Source organism: Quercus lobata, chromosome 3 (genome assembly GCF_001633185.2).
Source record: "Quercus lobata isolate SW786 chromosome 3, ValleyOak3.0 Primary Assembly, whole genome shotgun sequence".
NCBI lineage: Eukaryota > Viridiplantae > Streptophyta > Magnoliopsida > Fagales > Fagaceae > Quercus > Quercus lobata.
Window position 1 is genome coordinate 20,078,358 of NC_044906.1, and position 21,298 is coordinate 20,099,655.

The 21,298-nt window shown below is 33.2% G+C and overlaps 3 protein-coding genes across 4 annotated transcripts; 1 reads left to right on the forward strand and 2 right to left on the reverse strand.

The window, feature by feature from the left end:
- Positions 1-1,739: 1,739 nt before the first annotated feature.
- Positions 1,740-5,197, reverse strand: LOC115979895 (60S ribosomal protein L22-2). The gene is made up of 3 exons (XM_031101979.1): positions 5,082-5,197; positions 3,934-4,176; positions 1,740-2,161 (listed from the first exon to the last, which is right to left on the reverse strand). Exons 2-3 carry the CDS (start codon positions 4,161-4,163, stop codon positions 2,017-2,019), a joined length of 375 nt encoding a protein of 124 aa, XP_030957839.1. The 5' UTR covers positions 4,164-4,176; positions 5,082-5,197; the 3' UTR covers positions 1,740-2,016.
- LOC115979894 (splicing factor 3A subunit 2) lies at positions 5,058-20,106 on the forward strand. Of its 2 annotated transcripts, XM_031101978.1 has the most exons (8): positions 5,058-5,077; positions 16,388-16,671; positions 16,762-16,931; positions 18,324-18,400; positions 18,565-18,630; positions 18,800-18,874; positions 18,971-19,045; positions 19,469-20,106. In XM_031101978.1, the coding sequence occupies exons 2-8, from the start codon at positions 16,520-16,522 to the stop codon at positions 19,928-19,930; spliced, it is 1,077 nt and encodes a 358-aa protein (XP_030957838.1). In that variant the 5' UTR covers positions 5,058-5,077; positions 16,388-16,519; the 3' UTR covers positions 19,931-20,106. The 2 variants fall into 2 exon arrangements, with proteins under 2 accessions (XP_030957838.1, XP_030957837.1); XM_031101977.1 differs by lacking the exon at positions 5,058-5,077 and having other exon boundaries at positions 16,306-16,671.
- On the reverse strand, positions 7,781-10,782 carry LOC115979896. Its single transcript, XM_031101980.1, has 3 exons — positions 10,591-10,782; positions 10,247-10,337; positions 7,781-8,292 (listed from the first exon to the last, which is right to left on the reverse strand). Exons 1-3 carry the CDS (start codon positions 10,658-10,660, stop codon positions 8,139-8,141), a joined length of 315 nt encoding a protein of 104 aa, XP_030957840.1. The 5' UTR covers positions 10,661-10,782; the 3' UTR covers positions 7,781-8,138.
- Positions 20,107-21,298: the final 1,192 nt, after the last annotated feature.

Consider the following 21,298-nt stretch of genomic DNA (forward strand, 5'->3'; position numbering starts at 1 on the left):
GCCCAACCCTTCATCTAAAAAAATTGTTTCAAATACAAAAGTTACAGCAACGGCAAAGGAAGATAAGTCCCAATGTTTGAGTCATATGCAACAACTGCTAGGAGACGTGGATAAGTAGAAGATTATCGAAGAAAATTTGAAAAATATTCTAGGTATGGATAAGCATAAGATAAACTATTAGCATCTCATTCCACCTCTGGTGTTGCTCTATAGCCCCCTCTTCCACCATGAAAATTTCTCCAAATGACACTGATGTCTTAGCAAATCAAGAAAGTGTCATTTGACACTTTTATTGGTTTTTATGGGCATCCATAAACTTTGAAGAGAGGGTTTGTTCTCTTGCAGTAGCTTGGATTCCTGAAGACATTAATGTGACGTTTGATATGAGGGAATCCACGTTACTCCTAGTATCCAGATTATTAGGAATGTGATGTCTTGCAATCTGAATGCCTAGAAATATAATTATTCCTATGTTTAGTTTAATTGAGAATCTAATAAGATTCCTAGAAAGTGTCATTATAAAAGCCCATAAGATGAGTTTTTTTTTTTTTTTTCAAAAAACAGCAGTAGACATTATAGATTATAAAATGCATTCTGTCTAGTTCTTAGCTTCTGCGTGAACTCTGTAAGGCCCTTCCGGACCAAGCTGGGGTCAACATGGTCAACTGGCATAGCCTCTACGACAATTACATCAACAACAGAGTTAGCATGGATAAAACTAAAACTACTGCTCAAGAAGGGAGGATCCCAGGCTTTAGCTCTACGATTGCAGGTACATTTCTGGCCAAAACATGAGAGTGAGAGTGAGGGTGAAGGGGAAGAGAATGAGATGAATTTGACGGGAGTGAGGGTGTTGGGGATTTTAGTGAGACCAATCTCACATGTGAACAAGTAATTTTGGGTTTTTTTTTTTTGGTAATCTAACTTAGCGGTACAATTGGTTGCGGATGTAGCATGAAAAATTTATTATTTATTGTTTAGTTTAACACATTAGTTTTTTCTATCCAAAAGGATAACATCAATGACTAAAAAAAAATTTCTAAATCAATAAACACTGAAAATTTCAGAGATCAAATTAACACAATTAAAAGATTAGGGATCAAATTGACATATTATGTAAAAAATAAAAACCAACTTTCTAATTTACCCTATTTTTTTATTAGAATGATTGAAATTTTTTCACTAAAAAGAAAATCATCACAAAATCTGGTATTAGACATGTAGGTACTAATGTAGCAAATAGGTGACTGAGTTTTGCAAAATCTGATATTAGATTTAGAGTACTCATGTAGCAAATAGGTGCCCATGTGAGTTTTGCAACATAACAAAGTTTACATGCGAGTTAAGTTAGGTTGTAAAAAGTTATAAATATCCCAACCGAGGCTTAAGGTTCGCAAGCCTAGTGGTTTTTTTGCCCAGCCCAGGATCCTAATCCCTTGTTAATATTTTACATTTAACGATCCAAACATGACCATTAAGAAGGTAGAGCTAGCTTACAATTGCCCCCATTGTCAACATTTACCACAACTAAATTAGAGGCAGCCTGTGGAAATCCTATCCATTGGATTCAAAACAAATGAACTAGACAAATAATACCATAGAGCAAATAAGCAATTTTTTTTTTTTTTGAATAAGCAGATAAGCAAATAAGCATGCCTTAACTTAAGTAGCAAATTTGAAATTTTTAATTATGATATAACAAGTATGGTCTAGAAAGTAATGCATTAAACGGTGAAGAATGCAAAAGAATGAATCAAGCACAACTTGTAACCTCATAAAAGTTGCTTGGAACTCCAATACAATGCATCAAAACAACAAAGCTGGATTCGACAATGACAGACTTTCTATATTACCAATCCAACAATAGGAATATTGTAAAATCTCTAATTTACTCAACAAAATTGTTAAAACAGTTTCAACAAAAAGCAGCATCCCAAAGGCAACGCTAAAACAGAAAGAAAGATCCCTGAATATAAGGTAAGCAAAAGTCTTAAATGACTAAGCCAGTTCAGATTTTCAATCTTCTTCCTCCCCTTCATTCTCAGCAATGTTGAAGTACCTAAGTTCATACACATTTCTATCTTTGTTTGAAGAAATCACGCGGAGCCAATCACGCACATTGTGTTTCTTCAGGTACTTTTTTGTCAAGTACTTCAGATACCTGAACCAAGGAAAAAGAACAGATGTTCAGAAGTAGAAAAACCCAAGATTAAACAGCATTGCTAACAACAACTGAAACAATTTTTCTCCAATAGATACAATGATGCATGAGACAACATAGAAGAATCTCTAATTACTTTGAAAGTACCCAATCAAATTGTCCAACTGTTTATTAAAACAACACCCTGATAAAAACTGCAACCTGACAGTACAAATGAACAGAAGACTACCAGAATACCCCAAAGAACCAAAACCATGTCAACAAAGGATGCATATAAACTGCCACAAAAACTATCTTCCCTTCACATATAATCGTGATCAGAGGCATCAATGCATGCATCCTTAAGACAAACTTTAAACCCTCTGAAAAACTCTTGACAAGTATGAAATAATTAGATGGAGAAAATTAACATAAACCTTTCCTTCAGTTTATCGGAAAGGGACACCTTTCTTGCACTTACTTCAGCCAATGCGATAATTTCACAAGCTAAAACCAACCATGATACACATGCAGGCTTCTGAATGTTTTAAAAAAAACATTTAGACACGTGTATTCGCCCATTTATAGCTGCTAAAAATACTAAATCTAATTCATTTTAAAGAGGACAAGTTTAGTTACAGGTGTCTCTTAGAAAAACTACTGACAGAATCCATGAAGCCTACCTTTTCCTTTATTTTTGGAATAAAAAATTACTGCTTTTGCTCAACCAAAAGAAAAATAAAGTTAATTAAAAAACTTAACACAATCAAGAGATCTTATGCAGTCCTCTCCAGAACAGTGGATTGGATACACACCCCACTATATCACATGGAGGCTCTATTGTGTACCTCAACAAAAGAACAATTTGACAATCATATGAAATTTTAATTATCTACACGTTTTATCTAAAATGCAGGGGACCATCTTTGTTGAAAAAATTGAATTGAGATTTAGTTGAGGTCAAACTTGGTTTAACCCTAAAAAAAAAAGGATATCCATGCCAAGCCCTGTTTGCTTGTTGGACACACAGTACACGCCTCTAGTCCATGAGAACCATCATACAAACCTTCCTCCGAGATTATGAATAATCAAACATATTTCAACAACATAACATCACCAAGTCAAGAGTATGAAATGCAGAATCAAGAAAACGTAGTCACATTACAAGTGGTTTTATCATCCTCAGAGCAAGTTGATATTCTCCAAGAAGTAAAAATAAAATAAAAAATATATATGATAAAATATTCCAATCCTCTAACCAAAGTAAAGGTAAACAAATAAGCCTGTTTCCATTCCCAGAATTACCAATGAACCATCGACAGTCTATGGCCTTTTGCACTGCACTTGAGCTCAAAAATACAATAAAACTAAACTGAAGAAAGCCTTCCAGTACACTTACGGACGAGCTAAATTGATTTATTTCCTTCCTCTATTATCGTCTGATACACACAAATCACAACTCTTCACAATTTAAATCCAAAATGAAACTGTATAAAATGTAAAAAGCCTAAAATTTACCAAAGAAACACCCAAACACGCATCATTATAAAAGGTCACATTTAGATTGCCCTTGAAACAAATTTATGCAAATGCCAATCTAAATTATACATAAACAATCCACTAAGTAACTCAGAATCATCAATCCATGAATTTCATACCAACTCAAACAAGTGTCCAATATTCAGATACCAAACAACATCATAGCATTAGCTGCATACACATCAATAAAGCTAATCACAAGTGGAACATATATGATTACACATACATCAGATATGGATACAAATCAAAATTACCTCTTAGAGAAGTTACTGTCAGAAGCAACAGTAATCTTGCTCTTCTCCCGGGTTACAGTGACAGTGTCACCAAGAGCACCAGCCTTGCCACCAACCTTGATCCTCTCCTGGAGAAACTTCTCCAGGGATGCAATGTCCATGATCTTGTCCTCCACTGGCTTCGTACAGTCAACAGTAAACGAGACTCCCTTCTTCTTCCCCTTGGGAACTGGTGCACTCCCTCGACTCATCTTCGATTATCCTCTATAATCCACACAAAATAAAACAAACTTATCAAATTTCTTTATATGAATCACTGATAAACAAAACAACATACACACTACCTCAACTGAACTTGCATTATACCTCAAAATGCAAGCATAATGGTTATTAATTTATCAATAGATGCACCAAGGCAAACACCACTCTCCCCCTTAAAAAAGCACACACATCTATCCATCCCTACACCCATACATACATCTATAATTTTTTTCCCCTCTGCTCGACTATTCACACAATTGAATACCAAATGCCTTTGAAACACGCATCTAGAATGCAAATGACATACTCTCAATACATACACAAATCACACATATACATAAACGTACATTTTGCTTATTAAATCCATGTAAAAGAGTCCCTTAGATTTAAAAGCAGACCATATATACATACATAAACAAATACACTATCGGGTCAATACAGCAACCACAGACATCATACAGCAAATCCCATCTAAACAAAACAATCTATTGAGTTAATATTTGACATACAAAACTACCATATATACATACACACACAGAATGTCACACACACATAAAAACCTAGGAAAGTAAAGCAAACCCAGTTACAAAATCTTAGTATTTCGAATAGTTACGACATGAATCACCGAAAATCTCAAACAAAACGTAGATTGTCACAACCACTTGGGCCTCTTTCTAAAATACCCAAAAACAACAGAAGCTTTTAAAACAACAATCAAAAAAAAAAAAATTCAGAAACCCAGAAATCTAAACAGAAAAAACGATAAAACCCCATGTTGTTTCATGATATCCTCTTCATTTCCCCACAATCCAAATCATATCATTAAGAAACTCATTTTCCTTCACTTCCCCTCGTTTTCTTAGCAACCAAACACAGACACAAACAGAGAGAGAGAGAGAGAGAGGTACCGAGTTACAGAGCTTGGAGCTAAGCGGCGTGAGAGATGAGAATAGAATACGAGAGAGGGTGCGGAAGCTAGGGTTTTGGTATTTAAAGATTGGTTTGCTATGTGGGTTTTGTTTTGTGGACTTTAGGATTTGGTCTATAGGCTCAAGTTTTCTCTATTTGAGTTGGGCTGGGCTTGGCCGTTGTAACTTGTAAACCTGTTTCTGATTTGTAGTATCCAGTTAGATCCAATCCAAGCATGTCTAGCTTTGTGCTGGTATCTTTATATGTGTCACTTTTACACATGTAACGACACTCACGTGGGAATGGGCTTAACCTCTTTCTATTTCAAACCTGTTTTAACTTGTACCCAATTGGGTTGAATCTAATATCATATGATTTGATTCATTTGTGTGTTATGTTTAGATTTGAGCTAACATTTGGAATTACTGTTATCGATGTAATGACATTCACATATAAATGGACTTAACTTATTTTTTATTTGTACCTATATTAACTTGTAACTATTTATGCCGTCCAATATGAAATGAATCCATCTAATTTGACCCACGTCAGGTTTAGACGTGGATTTGTATTTAGCTTTGAGCTAACATTTGGAGTTACTATTTGATATCGCTCCGAATCAGTGAGGTGAATGGCCTGGCTTCGGCGGGCTATAGAAACGGTTGATGGCCTGCAAGGAAGAAAACGCGATCAAAGAGGAGACCGGAGAAGACCGGTCGAACCCCCTCCGATGGAGAAGTTAGTCTCATAGAGAAGGAAGTTCCAAGTATTTTGGAAAATTGTCTGAGAGAAAAATCTTACCTCTGTCGGGTTCAGACCGGTTCCTTATATAGGGAGCCTGGGACGGTTATTTGTCCAATAACCTCCCCAGGATTTGTGGAAACCAACAACTCCGGAGTTAACTACCTCAACGGATATAAAACTGTAACCGCTAATGGAAGTTAACTCTTTCGAAGGGTTTGTTGAGATAGTTGCGGGTTTATTCGAAAGTCTGAGTGTTGCGCTTTCGTCCGTCTGGTGTGGGACGGTTTAATCGTCCAAGGATATCAAACGATTGCTCACGGACGAACCTAATGGACGATCATGTCGTCCATGGGAGACTTAACTTATGGAGTGGTGCTATTATTCATGGACGTTTCTCCTTCTTCTGGATAAACTCTTGAATCAATCTGCGCTGTAGGCTCTGGACGAGCCATTTGGACGAGCTGGAGATGAATTATTTTCCGCTTCTCTATCACTATTATCCATATAACAACACTCACATATAAATGGGCTTAACCAATTTCTAATTCATGTTCATATTAACCTGTACCCATTGAGGTCCAATATGAAACAAAAATATCTAATTTGACCTGTGTCATTTCTAGCTTTGGGCTAGTATTTGTTGTCATTGTTATACATGTATCGACACTCATATAGGAGTAGGCATGTGTAACTGTGACATAAAATTTGGTTTATTGATCCACTTTTATGTAGCCCCCTTAATTGGGTTTTTTGTCTTTTAAACAAATTATAGAAATATATTTTTTATCTTTAAATTTTGGTTCTACTTCTATTTTCAACTTACACTTCCCTCTCTTCTGTTTTTGTTTTAAATTTTTCAAAAATGAAATTATAATTTTTTTTTTTAAGTTAGGGATAAAAATTGGACTTGATCGAATTTCAACAACGAAAAATGTATTTCAACCAAAAATTTTTTTTTTTAACGTTGAAATTTTCAAGATACTATTTTGAATCTTTGATGTTTGTTAAAAATATATATATGTATATATATATTTTAAGTAAAGCTATGAAAAATACATCAAAATTTTGTCTATAATTCTTTAAACTTCTGTGTTAAAAAACAAGGAGGTTTTTTTTTTTTTTTTTTTTTTTTTTTTGAGGAAAAAAACAAAAGGAGGTGTTTTCATAACATAATCAAATTAGTCTTAACCTGTGCTAAATGTGATTGTGATATTATAAATTTGAGATACGTACCAATAAGTTATAATGTCACAATCACATTTAAAATATGAACCAATAATTGTTAAATTTATATGATTTTTAGTTGGAATGGAATTATGGAAGCACAAATATTATGTTAGACCCAAAATAGTATTGAAAATTTATTAAAATTGGTAATATGTAAGTCGCAAAATAATGGATTTATGTTCATTTAATTTCTTTTGGTTGATCAGAATGATGGATCCAACATATTAATTGGATTTTTAAAATTAAAATTAAAATAATAATAAAAAGTTCAAACTACATTATCAAGATTGAGACTTATTAAATTGTGAAACTATTGTGCTTCTATTCCAACTAATTTTGATCCACATGTACTAAAGTACTCTTCTTGAGGTTTATTTGAAATATATGCTTATGAATCTCATCTTCTCCTGTCATAAAATTTTCCTTACCGAGAAAATAAACACCATAGAATGATAATTCTCTTTTTCATCCCCTCTCTTTTGGGAGAATGTACATTAGTTATGGTTTATGAAACCAATTATATGGTGAACATATTTTGGTCACCCTCTAGGCCTTTATTGTCTGTGTTATTGAGCTGACCAAAATTCAAAATTTCTTTTAGCTTCCAATTGAATAAACCCCAGAATCCAAGTAAAACTTAAAGCAGAATATGTTAGATTCTAGGTAGGACCATATCCGAGCACTCTCTCCAAAATTCCCAATTAAGATTGGCAGTTGATAATGATCCTTGATAAAATGGGTGGACAAGGTAACATAACAAAAAAAGATTTAACAGTCATTTCTGAATCCAGTACAAATGAACATCAGATTCTAGCAAATACAACACATTATGAACTGTGTATAAAGAATTGAATTTTTTTTTTTGATTGTTTGAATTTGATGCCAAATTTACCTCTCTGTGAGATTACTGCAGACTACCATAATTGCATATTAGAACACTGGTACGAAACACCTCATACAATTGCCAAAAACAATATCCTGGGAAGGAGACATAACACAGTGTTTCCCATACAAATATTTTTATTTATCCTCCATCTGTATATTCCTAGCAGATTGTACTCAATCCAGTTAGCTGGAAACTTCGCTTAATCCTTGTGTGCGTAAGTATCAATTGGAAGGAACTTAGAGTATCGATCATCCTTCGGTTCCCCTCCCGCACCCGCCTTTGCCTTGCGATCATAGAATTCAACTACTGCAGCACCAGCTAATGCAGCCAGCGTAAGCGCCTGAGCATGCAACCTGAAATTAAATTGAGAAGAGAAGAAAAGTCAGCCAAAAGGCCTGCATTGGAACATATGAAGAGGAGAATAGAACTAGGTAAAAAACAAATTATTCTAGAAAATCCAAGATATATGACATGGAAGAAAAACAAATATTTAAAAGCATTTTAAATGCACATTTGAATTCAGTAGGTCTGGCAATGGGCATTCGATGGTTCAATACCTAAAAAATCACAGCAAGAGATTCTTTAACATAAGGAACATGAGAGACAAAAGAGTGTAGATTTCATTACAAAATCAAAACTTAGTAAGTTTATAAAACTACTAGTAACACTAACTTGTATGAGCTACATTTGAGACCTATCTTGGCATTACAAAGCTCTTTCACAGTTTCAAGTGAAAGCCAGATGATATATTAATGAAAGAAAACATTAAAAGGATGATATTTTCATTAAATTGTATTTATCTATTATGGTATTTTACACGTGTAAGCTTATAATGTTAAAATACCACTTATAATTCAAATGGAGGGATTTCTAGTGCCTAGATAGGTCTCATGTGTACTTTATGTGGTTTTTTGTTACTTTCAGTAAACATAGTATTTCTAAGGATTCAAAATATAAAATTATGGAGTAGGCATTGATGTAATTAAACTTCATGGCCAATTTTTTAAAGATGAAACCAATATCAAACTCTGGAGTTTACTATGTAATTACCAAAATAAATATATGGTAAAATAGTTCTTTCCATTCAATTTAAAATCCAATTAAAAAATTAACATTTGCTTCACAGCATATGGCCTCAATATGAATGGTAAGCCAAATGATTGAAATGTTCCATCACATTAATGGTTGAATTTAAAGAACATAGTAGTGGCCAGCTAAATGATTTTTTTTTTTTTAAGAAATAATATTATTAAGAGAAGAAAAAGAAAGAGAACACTTAAGTATACAGGACATTGACAGATGGTTCCCTTCATCATTACAATCTAAAATCTAGACTATCCAAGAGGCTTTTCATTTCAGATTATCGCATTTTGAACCAAAAGCTTTCCAAAAATTTTGCATCCAAACCATATTGGTTTTACCCTAACTGTCACTAATTTGATTTGAATTACAACAACAACAACCAACCCTTAGTCCCAAAATTTTGAGGTTGGCTATGGATCCTCAACAACTAATTTGATTTGATTTATTTGTTGAAGAAAAAAGGTTGCGCTAGTTTGATTCAATCCCTCTTACCAAATACACATTAGGGATTGGTTTACAGCATCAAATACGGCACAAAAGCAAGAGGCTCTAAGAAATGGCCTCAACTGTATTGAATACCATAACAGGACTTGAATCAACTACACATGATTAAAGTAGGCCTGTTTTCAATTGAAACAACAGCTGCAAACACACAACACTTAAATTCACCTGGTCTTTCCTTCAAGCCTCATCACTGTATTGGAAAACATCCATAAACAAATGCAACCTAAATTTCACAAAGTGTCTCTCACATCCAGAAACAAATTCACAGGCAATACTGTAAACCTAAACTTCACAAGTCTCTCTATAAATCAAATTTCACAAGTTTCTCATTATTCCTGTTGAGAAATCCAGAGGAAAGTAAAAGAATATATAGATTTAAAACCCAGTACTTTTCAATTGTTTTCAACCCAACCAAGTATTCTACAATTATTTCTCCAAGGTAATTTATCTTTTCCCTAAAGAGTACACAATAGAAAAAGTAAAAAGCTTCAATTTATTCCTCAAACTTCCTCATCAGCCAAGCAAAAAGAACTTTTTTCTATAATTTTTTTTTGATAAGTTACTTTTTTCTATAATCAAATCACAAATTCAACCAAGCTAGACATATCCTAGTTACAAAATATATATATATATATATATATATAATCAAACATAAAACTACAAACAACTATGTCAGAAAAATCAAAGAATCTGATATATAAATGAGCAACAAAAACTTACCTAGCGTGAATGATCTTGACACTGGTTTTCATTGTAGGTTGAGACCAATTGTAGGCAATCGAACCCGTAATTCCACTAAGCCATAGACAACCTTTTTTCCAATATAGACATATAAGAAAAGCAATCAAACACCCAGAAAATTTTCAACAAACTAAAGCCAAAGAACCCCTTTTTTTTTTCCAGTATCAAACACATCCAATAATAAAACCCAGAACCCCAAAAAAAAAAAAAAAAAAAAAAAAATTATGCTTCAGGATCGAAGAGATATGAATCTTAAACAAAAACCCAGATGAGAAAACATGCAAATAAATTTATAAAGCAGTTAAAACATGAAGAAAATTTACCAACAGTTCGAAGCTTGTGGTCCACAACCCATTCCCTTAAAGATTCAAGCTTGGTCTTGGATTCTGCCATTGCACAGAGAAAGATTGAAACTTGAATTCAGAGAGAGAGAGAAAAGCAATGGTCTGGTTTTCCAGCAATTTCCAATTTATACGTGAGAGAAAGAGAGAGGAAAAAGCGAAATTGTTAACAAAGCGGTGTTGAAATTGTGGTAATATAAATACCATGTGCTAGATTCTGGCCTATTTTATATCAACCAATCACTTCATGACACCTAGAATGACAGAAAGCTTGACTACACCTCCACTTCATCAACCTGAATATTTAAATATTTTCATTAATTTATTTTAAGAAAACTACATTTTAAAAATAAACCTCGTATTTTAAAATGTAAATTATGTAATAAATATATTTTTTTTAATTTTAAAAGTAACAAATTATATCTTGACAGTTAAAATAGGTCATGAATTATTAAATCTCATTTAAAATTTCAAAGGTTAATTTGTTAGTGCTTTTAAATTATTAGAAATTGTTTTGTTACTTTTAAAATTTTTATAGATTTTTTTTTTTGAAATTATAAGGTTTAAATCAATTATTTTTAAACTACTTTGTTTAGTTTGTTGCCTCACATTAATTATAAATTTAAAATGCAGTTTTCCCAATTTGTTTCAATCTTATTCATATTCATGTTATAAAGTTTATAGGGCAATTTTTTTTTTTTTTTTTGTTTGGAGAAAAAATTATAGGGCAAATTTGTCATAAAGTTCAAATTTTTGGAGAAGTAGCATCCTAAATAGCTAATCTCGTATGTTTGGCATGTGATTCATATTTAAAGTAAGTAGGTAGGAGCTAAGGAAATGCAAAAAAAAAAAAAAAAAAAATTGTGTGGAGTACAAGGAAGAAACACCTAAAATGTATAAGTTGAAAAGAAGTTGTTGTATAGCAATATTTTTACAATAATTGAAGTGTCAATCAATTATAGGTCAAAATAATATTAAATAACATAACAGAATATTATATTAGAAGCCTCCACAACTAAAAATAAGAATGTTATGAAAATATTGTGACATTTTGTTATGTTCCTAGACTTTGAACTCTAGGATTCAACTTATTTGATACTTAACAAAAAAATATGAGGAAAAAAAAACTCTAGGTTGATTTGGTTTTCTAATAGAATATAAATTAATGGAAATATTGAAAATTGCATTGTTAAATATGTTTACAAGAACCTTTTTTAGATAATTTTTTATGAAAATATAATATTTTTTATTAGTCTTTCTTGATTTAATAATATATTTGATATTCAAAATCTATTTACATCAAAAACTAATTAATATATTTACCTGATGATAAAAAACATTCATTATCACAAATTTACGATAGGTTAAAATTTTATTGTATATATGAAAAAGTATATAAAAAATGAAATGAATATGATACTTTTTTGTTTTTACATCCAATCTTACTACTCAATAAAAAACATTATTTTTTGTCTAAAATGAAAATAAAATAGGATACGTTGAGACTTATTATTACATAAGAAAATTGAATTAAAAATATTTAAAAGTGATATTGAAATAGGATTACATCAAAATACTATTTTTCGAAATTATTTTTATTTTTGATTTAAAAGGAATAGAATTTTTTAAAAAATTAATGGTTGGTAAATTTTCTCTTTGTGGGCATTGGAGTTTTCATGGTGGCTAGGTGTGTGGGTCCAAAGTCAAACTCAGCAGGCTGTGTTGCGTTTTGTTTGTCCACGTGAAAGGTCGCAATCGTATCAAAGGGTTTTTGAATAGCCGGTTGAGATTCGGCCCTGGCCCAATTTTTAGGGTCGGGGTTGGGGTTAGCGCAATTGAACGACTCCTCGTCCTCGTTGAACGTCAACCTTCTCTTTTTTTGAAAAGCTTGCAAGGTCAACCTTGTAAACAACGAAGAGTCTAATGGTTTATTTTAAATTTGCTTATTTTGCTAAAATTAAAATTTTTTTACTGGACGTATTGTAAAAAAATGTAAAAATTAGCTGAAATAATAATGGAACTCATGAATAGTACCAATAAATGTAATAAGACCCATGAATAATAATAAAAATAAACTGAATAGTAAAATAAACTGACTTTTTAATTTAGAGTCAAACGCACACTGAGAGCATTTATGTCAACCTCGGTGGGTTTTAGCTAAATTTAGTTTTAGAAACTTACTTTTATTGGTTGAACTAATTTACAATCCATAAACCATTATAGAAAATGCTAAGGAATACCCTTAATGCATTGATTAATCATTCTTCTTCTTCTTCTTTTGGTTTTATGAAGAAAAAAAAAAAAAAAACAACAACAACAACAACAACAATTAGGGTCTGTTTGGTGAGTGAGTTCAAACTCACATTTTCATATTTTAAACAACATTATAAACTTTTTCACTTATACGTATTTCAAAAAACTACAAATAACAATTCTCAAACTACTCTACCAAACACTCCCTTAATGTTTTGACAGCTTTTTTTCATTTCTCATAAAAGTAATGTCAAAACTTTCATAAAATTGATTGTTAACCAATACCTTAAAAGCACTCGTTAGCATGACCCTCTCACATTTTCTCTTAAATCACCACCACCACCGAATATCCATAATCACCTAAACACAACCATAATAAAATAAAAAAACAACCCAACCAAATTTGACCAAATCAAAAAATATCAAATCCGATAAACCCAAATCCAAATCAAATCAAATTCAATATGTAAGCTCCAAGTTGTGGCCATCACAAGCTCCGCCTATATCTCCACTTTGAATAAACTGAAAACCATCATGAGTAACCCATATCAAACCATAAAGAGAAAGTGTGAGAACTACAAACCATATGGAAGCTCCACCACTAGACCACCACACCAATCTATATGGACTAGTTGAGAGAAAGAGGCAAAGACAAGTGGTGAGAGAGACACAATTAGATTGAGGCTAGAGAGAGAAGGAGAGTTGAGTTCAGAGAGAGAGAGAGAGAGGCGTAAGGTGTGAATAAAATAAGTTTTTAATTTGGTGTGTTGAGTGAATAGTGCTCAATAGATGTTTTGAGCATAGGGGTATACACGGGTCGAGAGGTTTTTTCAATATGACCCATCATGGTTGGGTTGGAAAAAATTAAACCATCATAGGGGTCTAATCCAACATAACCCAACCCACTTGGATTGGGTTGGACCATGGATATGATTTTTTTTCTATTTTTAATTGAGTATTGGAACATTACCAACACAAAAATAAGAGTAAATTTATAATATAATAAACCCAAGCATAGCACCAATCCAACACAAATTGTTTTATTAGTGATTTAAAGTCCAAACCAACACAAATAGTTTTATTTGATGCGTCTATCATATGAAAATTCTAAGTAATAGCACCACTATATATAAATTATCAAACAAAATGACATTTCATTTAGTTAGTAAGATATCAAATAGTTTTATGTTTACTCGGTTAATAAACAAAAGAATAAATAATAAAATTATATAATATATATTTTAAATATATAATAAATGCAGGTGGGTTAGGTCCTCAACCCACCATTTTAAAAAAAGACAATCCAACCCAACCCAACCCAACATCCCTTAAAAACCAGCCCAACCCGAAGGCTAGAGTTAGATCAAGCCGATTTTGGCGAATTAGCAAGTTGGTTGCACACTCCTGATTGAGCACACTATTCATTGTTAAGTTTTTAGAACAAAAATATTAAGGCTGATCTATAGAGGTCTTGGGTGAATTTAGCTATTTTTCTAACTAAATGTTGTTTAAACTAGATTGGTGGAAATGCTCTATCAACTTAAACACCTATCTTTCATGTCAAAAACCTTATCATTTTGTGATATTATTTGATTTTCTATGATATCCTTTTATTCTCTTGTATTACTAGGAGTAATCGAATTACTAATTTTGAATAATAGCAATCTTAATGGATTCCATATTTCTAGTTAATCAACTAATAAACTCCCTTGTCGTCAAATAAAGAACCTGAGAACTTGAGGTTTATTTTTACCTTACACAAAGACAAATCACAAAAAAAAAAAAAAAAAAAAGGACAAAGTTTAGTTACAAAATTGGTTGTAGTTTTAGGCTACAACCTTACTTAATATCTTTTTATTGAAGGTAAATCTTGACAAATTTATCATTGGATTATTTATTCTTCTTATATCCTCCATATTTGCAAAATTTTTAGGAAATTAAATATCAATAGCTATATCATCAATAAATTGTTCAAATTGTAAGTTTTTGTAATTTAAAATTATGCATAAAATATAAGCTTATAGATCATATTGTAAATAATATATGATTGACACAAAATTTAACATATATATTAAGAAGGTAAAAAACATGCAATTCAACAGTTAGATTTTCAATATATGTAATAATATTTATTTTATTAAGTAAGATAATCTTAGGCTACGACTAATTCTATAACTAAATTTTGTCAAAAAAGAAAAAGAAAAAAAATACTAAGAAACCCCCTAAACTTTGAGGTATTACACCACTGGAACTTTATTTTTGGCCAATTTGCTCTATAAACTCCACACATTTGCTAAATTGAAGCATCCGTAGACTACTACGGTTAAAAGAGACTAACGTTGACTGACTAGCATGTGCTCTTCAAGTCTCAGCCAATCTTTTCAATTGCTTTCTTGATGACCTCAAGGCCTCTGTTGCTTACTTTTCTTTTTCTTTTTTCATTTATTAAGTAATCCTCTGTTAACACAAAATACAAAAATTGAATCTGGGGAAACCCATAAACTTCCTTCACATTTTGACGAAGAAACAAAGAATATGTGTGTCAAAGGCTCAAAGCCTTTCAACATGTACACTTTCTTGAATTCCACAAATAGCGGTGGAATGGAACCCACAGTACAGATGGCAAGATCGGTAGCAAACGATGGCCTCTCTCTCAGTTACTTTCTGACCGTTTGAAGGCTAGTTTGTTTGTTTGTGCTTTTTATTTTTTATTTATTTATTTTTAAATTTTTTTTATCTACGGTTTAGCCTTGGTAATTTATGTGCATGTGACAGTCATGTGAGTGGCGTTAGTCACTTTTAACAGTAGACTAATAGATGCCTCAATTTGGCTAATGTGTGAAGTTTAGGAAATGTATTGGCTAAAATTAAAGTTAAGGGGGTGTAATAACCATTACCTCAAGAGTCTCTTAGCATTTTTTCCAAAAGAATACACTATAGGGTCTGTTTGAGTTTTGCTTATTTTGTTGAAACTGAAATTTTTTTGTTAAAAGTGCTATAAATAAAGGTAAAAATTAGTTGAAATAGTACAGTAAGACTCATAAATAATATCAAAAAGTGCAGTAGGACTCATGAATTGTAACAAAAATAAGTTAAATAGTAAAATAAGTTGGCAAAATTAGGGTCTATCTAGGTATCACTTATTTGCTAAAAACTAAAAATTTATTACTGAAAACACTGTAGTAAAATAATTTTTAAAGATAAAAGTATTACCATAAAACCTAAAAATGGATGATTATGCACGTTTTTGACTGGGTCATAAACAGTGGCGTGAGAGCCCACCAAAAACATAAATACAAAATAATTTTACGCGTAAATGTATGCTTAATCATGTTAAGCGGACACTATTTCGGGTCTATAAGTGGGCCTACAATTTGAGTCCAAAAGTTTTTTTATTTTTTTATTTTTTCAACCCAAACCATTAAAATCTAAAATCCCAAATTAAAAAAAAAAAAAATCCTAAAATCCCTAACGAAAAACTGATCTGCAAAAAGAGAGAAACAGAGACTGTGTGCTGCGACTTGAGAGAGAGAGAGAGAGTATAGTAAGTATTTGTAGCATATGATTTTGGTTTTGGGTTTGTAATAACTAATTTTCCTTTTCCAAATTGGGGTACAAGTGAGCAAAGAAGAAGAAGAGTCTTGTCGAGGACATCACAATGGACAGGGAGTGGGGATCCAAGCCAGGTAGCGGAGGCGCCGCCTCCGCACAGAACGAAGCTATCGACCGCCGTGAGCGCCTCCGAAGGCTCGCCCTTGAGACCATCGATCTCGCAAAAGACCCTTATTTTATGCGCAACCATCTTGGCAGGCACACACACTCTCTCAGACTCTCTCTTTGTTTGTTGTGTTTCTGATTTTGGTTTTTGATTTTGATTTCTGGGTTTTTCGTTTTTTGTAGTTATGAATGTAAACTTTGCTTGACACTCCACAACAATGAGGGGAATTACTTGGCTCACACGCAAGGAAAACGGCATCAAACTAATTTGGCCAAGAGAGCTGCTCGTGAAGCCAAGGAAGCTCCCGCTCAGCCTCAACCCCACAAGCGCAAAGTCTCCGTTCGCAAAACAGGCAAGCAAGCAAACCCTTTTTCCCCCATATTTTTTCACTATAATCTTGTTCCTGTCTCTGAGTCATTTTGTCGAACACTTAGTGTGCTAGTGTGAATTGTGTTAATATTGGTTGATAGTGTGAATAAGATCACATCTTTTGTGTGTTTGTAGGTGATTTTGTCTAAAGGGTAAAACTTAGGTGCAATAAAACACAAATAGTGTTATCTTTTTCAAGGAAAATTAAATTCAAAACAACCAGGTGTTTGAATTCAATTGGGGAGCCTAATGTAGTGCACCTAAGGTACTTTAACTAAGTTTTATAGTTGTCAAAGTTATTCTGTGACTGTGAGACCCCGTTTGACTGCCTTTCGTAATTAGATTGAGATGGCAACTTAAAAGGACGTAGTCCTTGATCTTGGGTGGGCGGTATTGGGATAAGCTAACTTTTTGCAGTTCATGAAAATGAAGATTGTTTATTTGTTTGGGTTTTCTTATTTTATTTTAAATGGTAAGTAATTTGATCATTATGCATGATGTACCATTTTGATTCCTGAAGGAGTAGGATTTACATGACATGACATACCTGAGGGTTTTAGCTTGATTAGGAATAGCATTTTGGAGTTCTTGTTGTATTTATTTTGATAAGTGAAGGACTTAAAAATGTTACAATTGAAAAATAAAAGCTATAAAAAAAAAAAAAAAGGATTTTTATGTGACTAATTGGTTTTACTAAAAGCCATAAGGAGAAAGGGATATATGTCTTGTCTTGGCTTCACTTTTGGCAAGAGGAGGTGGTGTGTTAAGAATATTAGTGTTTAGTCTTACAAATAGCTCAAATGAAGAGGATTTGTAGGAAAGGAGCTTCAGCAAGTACTATTTGAATGACTTATTAGGATTAGAGTTAACATTGATTTATAAATTTATGGGTCCTTCCCAGAAACTGGGGGTGTTTGGTAGAGTAGTTTGAGTAATGTTGTATGTAGTTTTTTGAAATACGTGTGGGTGAAAAAGTGTGTGGAAATGTGTGTAATGTTGTTTAAAATGTGAAAATGTGAGTTTGAGATAGAATACCAAACAGGCCCTAAAAATTTATTTGAGTGTTGGAGAAGTGTTAACGAGTATAGATGATAGTCTCTATGGGTTTCCTGTTGTGGATTTTAGTGGTTTGAATAGCTTAGTGGTAATGACATCTTGTGTCCAATGTCGGTTGTTCAAACCATACCTCCCCCTCCCTCACTATCTACCTATCAAAAAAACACTGGTATCTTTTTTATTTGTTGTGATAAGTAGATTTTACTGGTTTTACTGATGATATCCTAAATGTTTTGAATCATTGAAGTATTCCATTGTTAATTTTAACGATCTTATTTTTCTTAATCCATAATTATTTCTCCATTTGGTGTCCTTGCAGTGAAAATTGGAAGACCTGGGTATCGGGTAACAAAGCAGTTTGATTCAGAGACAAAACAGAGGTCTCTTCTCTTCCAGGTGATTGTTAGTTATTTTTCTCTCTTTCTCCAATATATTTTGGTTGTATAATACAAATCTCTTTGTTGCTGGTAATGGTGATTTTTGTTTATGGATATGTTGAGCTGTGACAGTGAGACATTATATTAACTATCTTTTTCTGGCAATGTTGTTGTTTCAAGTAGATTGAATATCCTGAGATTGAAGACCTCTCAAAACCTAGGCATAGGTTTATGTCATCTTATGAGCAGGTGACCTTTCTTAACTAGTTTCTTTCATAAGCATTTTCACATGCTGCTGTTGATTTATTTTCTATACAGTCACTGCACTTAAAATGATTGTAGCTGAATTTACACTTTTGTTTTTTCAAAGATGAGCTAATGTTCTAACAATTTTTTTATCACATCTCAATGGATGCAGAGGGTCCAACCATTTGATAAAAGATACCAGTATCTTCTGTTTGCTGCTGAACCATATGAGATCATTGCTTTCAAGGTAAATCAAGCACATAATTGTAAAAGCTTTTGATATGCGTCTTAATAGTTAGTTTCTGTAAATCTTAGTGGTTGTGCTTGTGTATTTTCATTTCAGGTTCCTAGCACAGAGATTGACAAAACCCCTCCCAAGTTCTTCACACATTGGGATCCAGACTCAAAAATGTTCACGGTTAGTTTGCTTAATACTTTTCTCTATTGCTTCATATGTTTTCGGATGTGCTCTAGCACAAAGACCAACTGTTTGAACATTCTACCTGGTCCATTCCTGGTGTGCTTTCAACCTAGTCTTGGTTGCTTATAAGTTAGTGGACTAAAATAGTAAAATTTGTGCACCCTAGAGAACTCATCTAAGTCACCCGGTGGATCAGCTCTTGTTCATAATTCCAATTATAGTTCTCTTTCTCTAAATTTACTTTGGCACCAACTGATGCCACCAAGTAGACCAAAGCTAATATATCAACTGAATTGGTTGGACCATCTTCCAGTCTCACTGGTTTCGTTAAATTACTCTGGTTTTTTTTTAATGAATTTCTTGTTTGTGTCAATGGTGACTTTTAGCTGACCTGGTTATTTGTTGTGTATTAACTTGCAGTTGCAGTTATATTTTAAAACCAAGCCGCCAGAGGCAAGCAAGCCTCAACCTGCCCCTGCATCCAATGGCACAACAGCTCCTGGTGTCCCATCAAGGCCTTTGCCACCACCACCCCAAGCTCCACCACCGCCGCCTCCTCCAACCCAAGGAGTGCCACCTGGTGGACCTATTGGAAATCCTCCTAGAGCCCCTCCACCTTCAATACCTGCATCGTTCCCACCTCCGCCACCTCCTACAGCAAATGGCCCTAGGCCTATGCCCCCTGGTGGAACTCCACCTGTCCCTCCCCCACCCCCGGTTGGTAGTGGCACAATGGCAAATTTCACTCCTGGTACTAGGCCTCCAATGCCTCCCCCACAAGGTTTTCCAAACCAACAGATGCAGGGCCAAGGAATTCGTCCATTGCCGCCACCTCCTAGCATGGGACAACAGATCCCCAGGCCTCCTCCTCCTTCTCAGTAGGCATATCAAGAACTTTGTTTGAGAACCCTTTTTGAACTATGTCTATGTGAAGGATAAAGATGTGGTTATCCTTATATTTTAACAGAATTGAAGTTGGATCTAGTTAGCAATATTTAAGACCCTTTTGAGTATTGGCTTATTGTGTATTTTGCCGTTTCAATTTGTTAACTTGTCCAGTACCTTTTCATTTTTTCGCTTTATTACTAATATAATTTTTTTAAAGGCTTGGAGAAAGCACAAGCTCCATAGATATTGTTAGATTTATTTTAAGACCTTTGTTTGTGGAGAAGTATTTTAACTTTTAAGACTTTTTTTGCCGCAATTGTCATGTCAAATGCAAAACATAGCCTCAATATGTTGTTTGGTGTTGCACTTCCGGCATCTCATTGAAAATGTGTAGTGTACAAAGTGCTGATAGAAATCAGTAGTGTCAAAATGTGTAGTGTACAAAGTGCTGATAGAAATCAATAGGGTGAGGAGTTATTGACTGATATAATATGTTAAAAATCTATTCAATATTAGTTCAAGAGGTTTATAAGTTGATGTAAACGACAATAACATAATAAATCAATTTTTGAACTATGATTTTGTTTTGTGATGTAACGATTAATGTAATTTCTATCACGACAATAACATAATAAATCAATTTTTGAACTATGATTTTGTTTGGTGTTTAAAATGATACGATTTTAATGTGATTTCTATCACAACAATAACATAATAAATTAATTTTTGAACTATGATTTTGTTTGGTGTTTAAAATGATACGATTCCAAACCGAAAGAAAAATCTCTTAATCTAGTGAAAAGGAAGATCCTCTCTAATCCATTATGCCTGCGATGCAGAAGCAACGATGAAACAAATTTACATGCCCTATGTGACTTGTTCAAAAATATCTAAGGATGGTCTTTTTTTTTGGTTGTAAATACAGCATTCATAAGTAAATTAAGATCTTACAAAACGGTTTGAACGAGCCACAGAGTTATCAAACTCTAATAAAAGGAGTACATCAAAAGGGGGATCTTCAAATAATATAGAATCTGAAAATAAGGAGTACACTCTCTTGGTTAGGGCATTGGTGCACTTGTTGCCTCCAGATTGTAGTGTATTGCTTCACACCTATGGAAAAACTTATACTAAACTCCATCAGTCATTCATAATCTAGATAAGAGAATATTAGGACAATACTCATTATCTAATAGCTAATATGATTTCCTTGGCATCTAATTCCAAAATTAGATTACGGATCCGAATCTCCCTAATTAAAATGAGGCAATTCCTAACACCTCAAGCTCCATCCACCACACTCAAAACTTTAACCAATTGCTCAGGAAAACCCCTCACCCAGTTACCCTCCTTATTACAGGG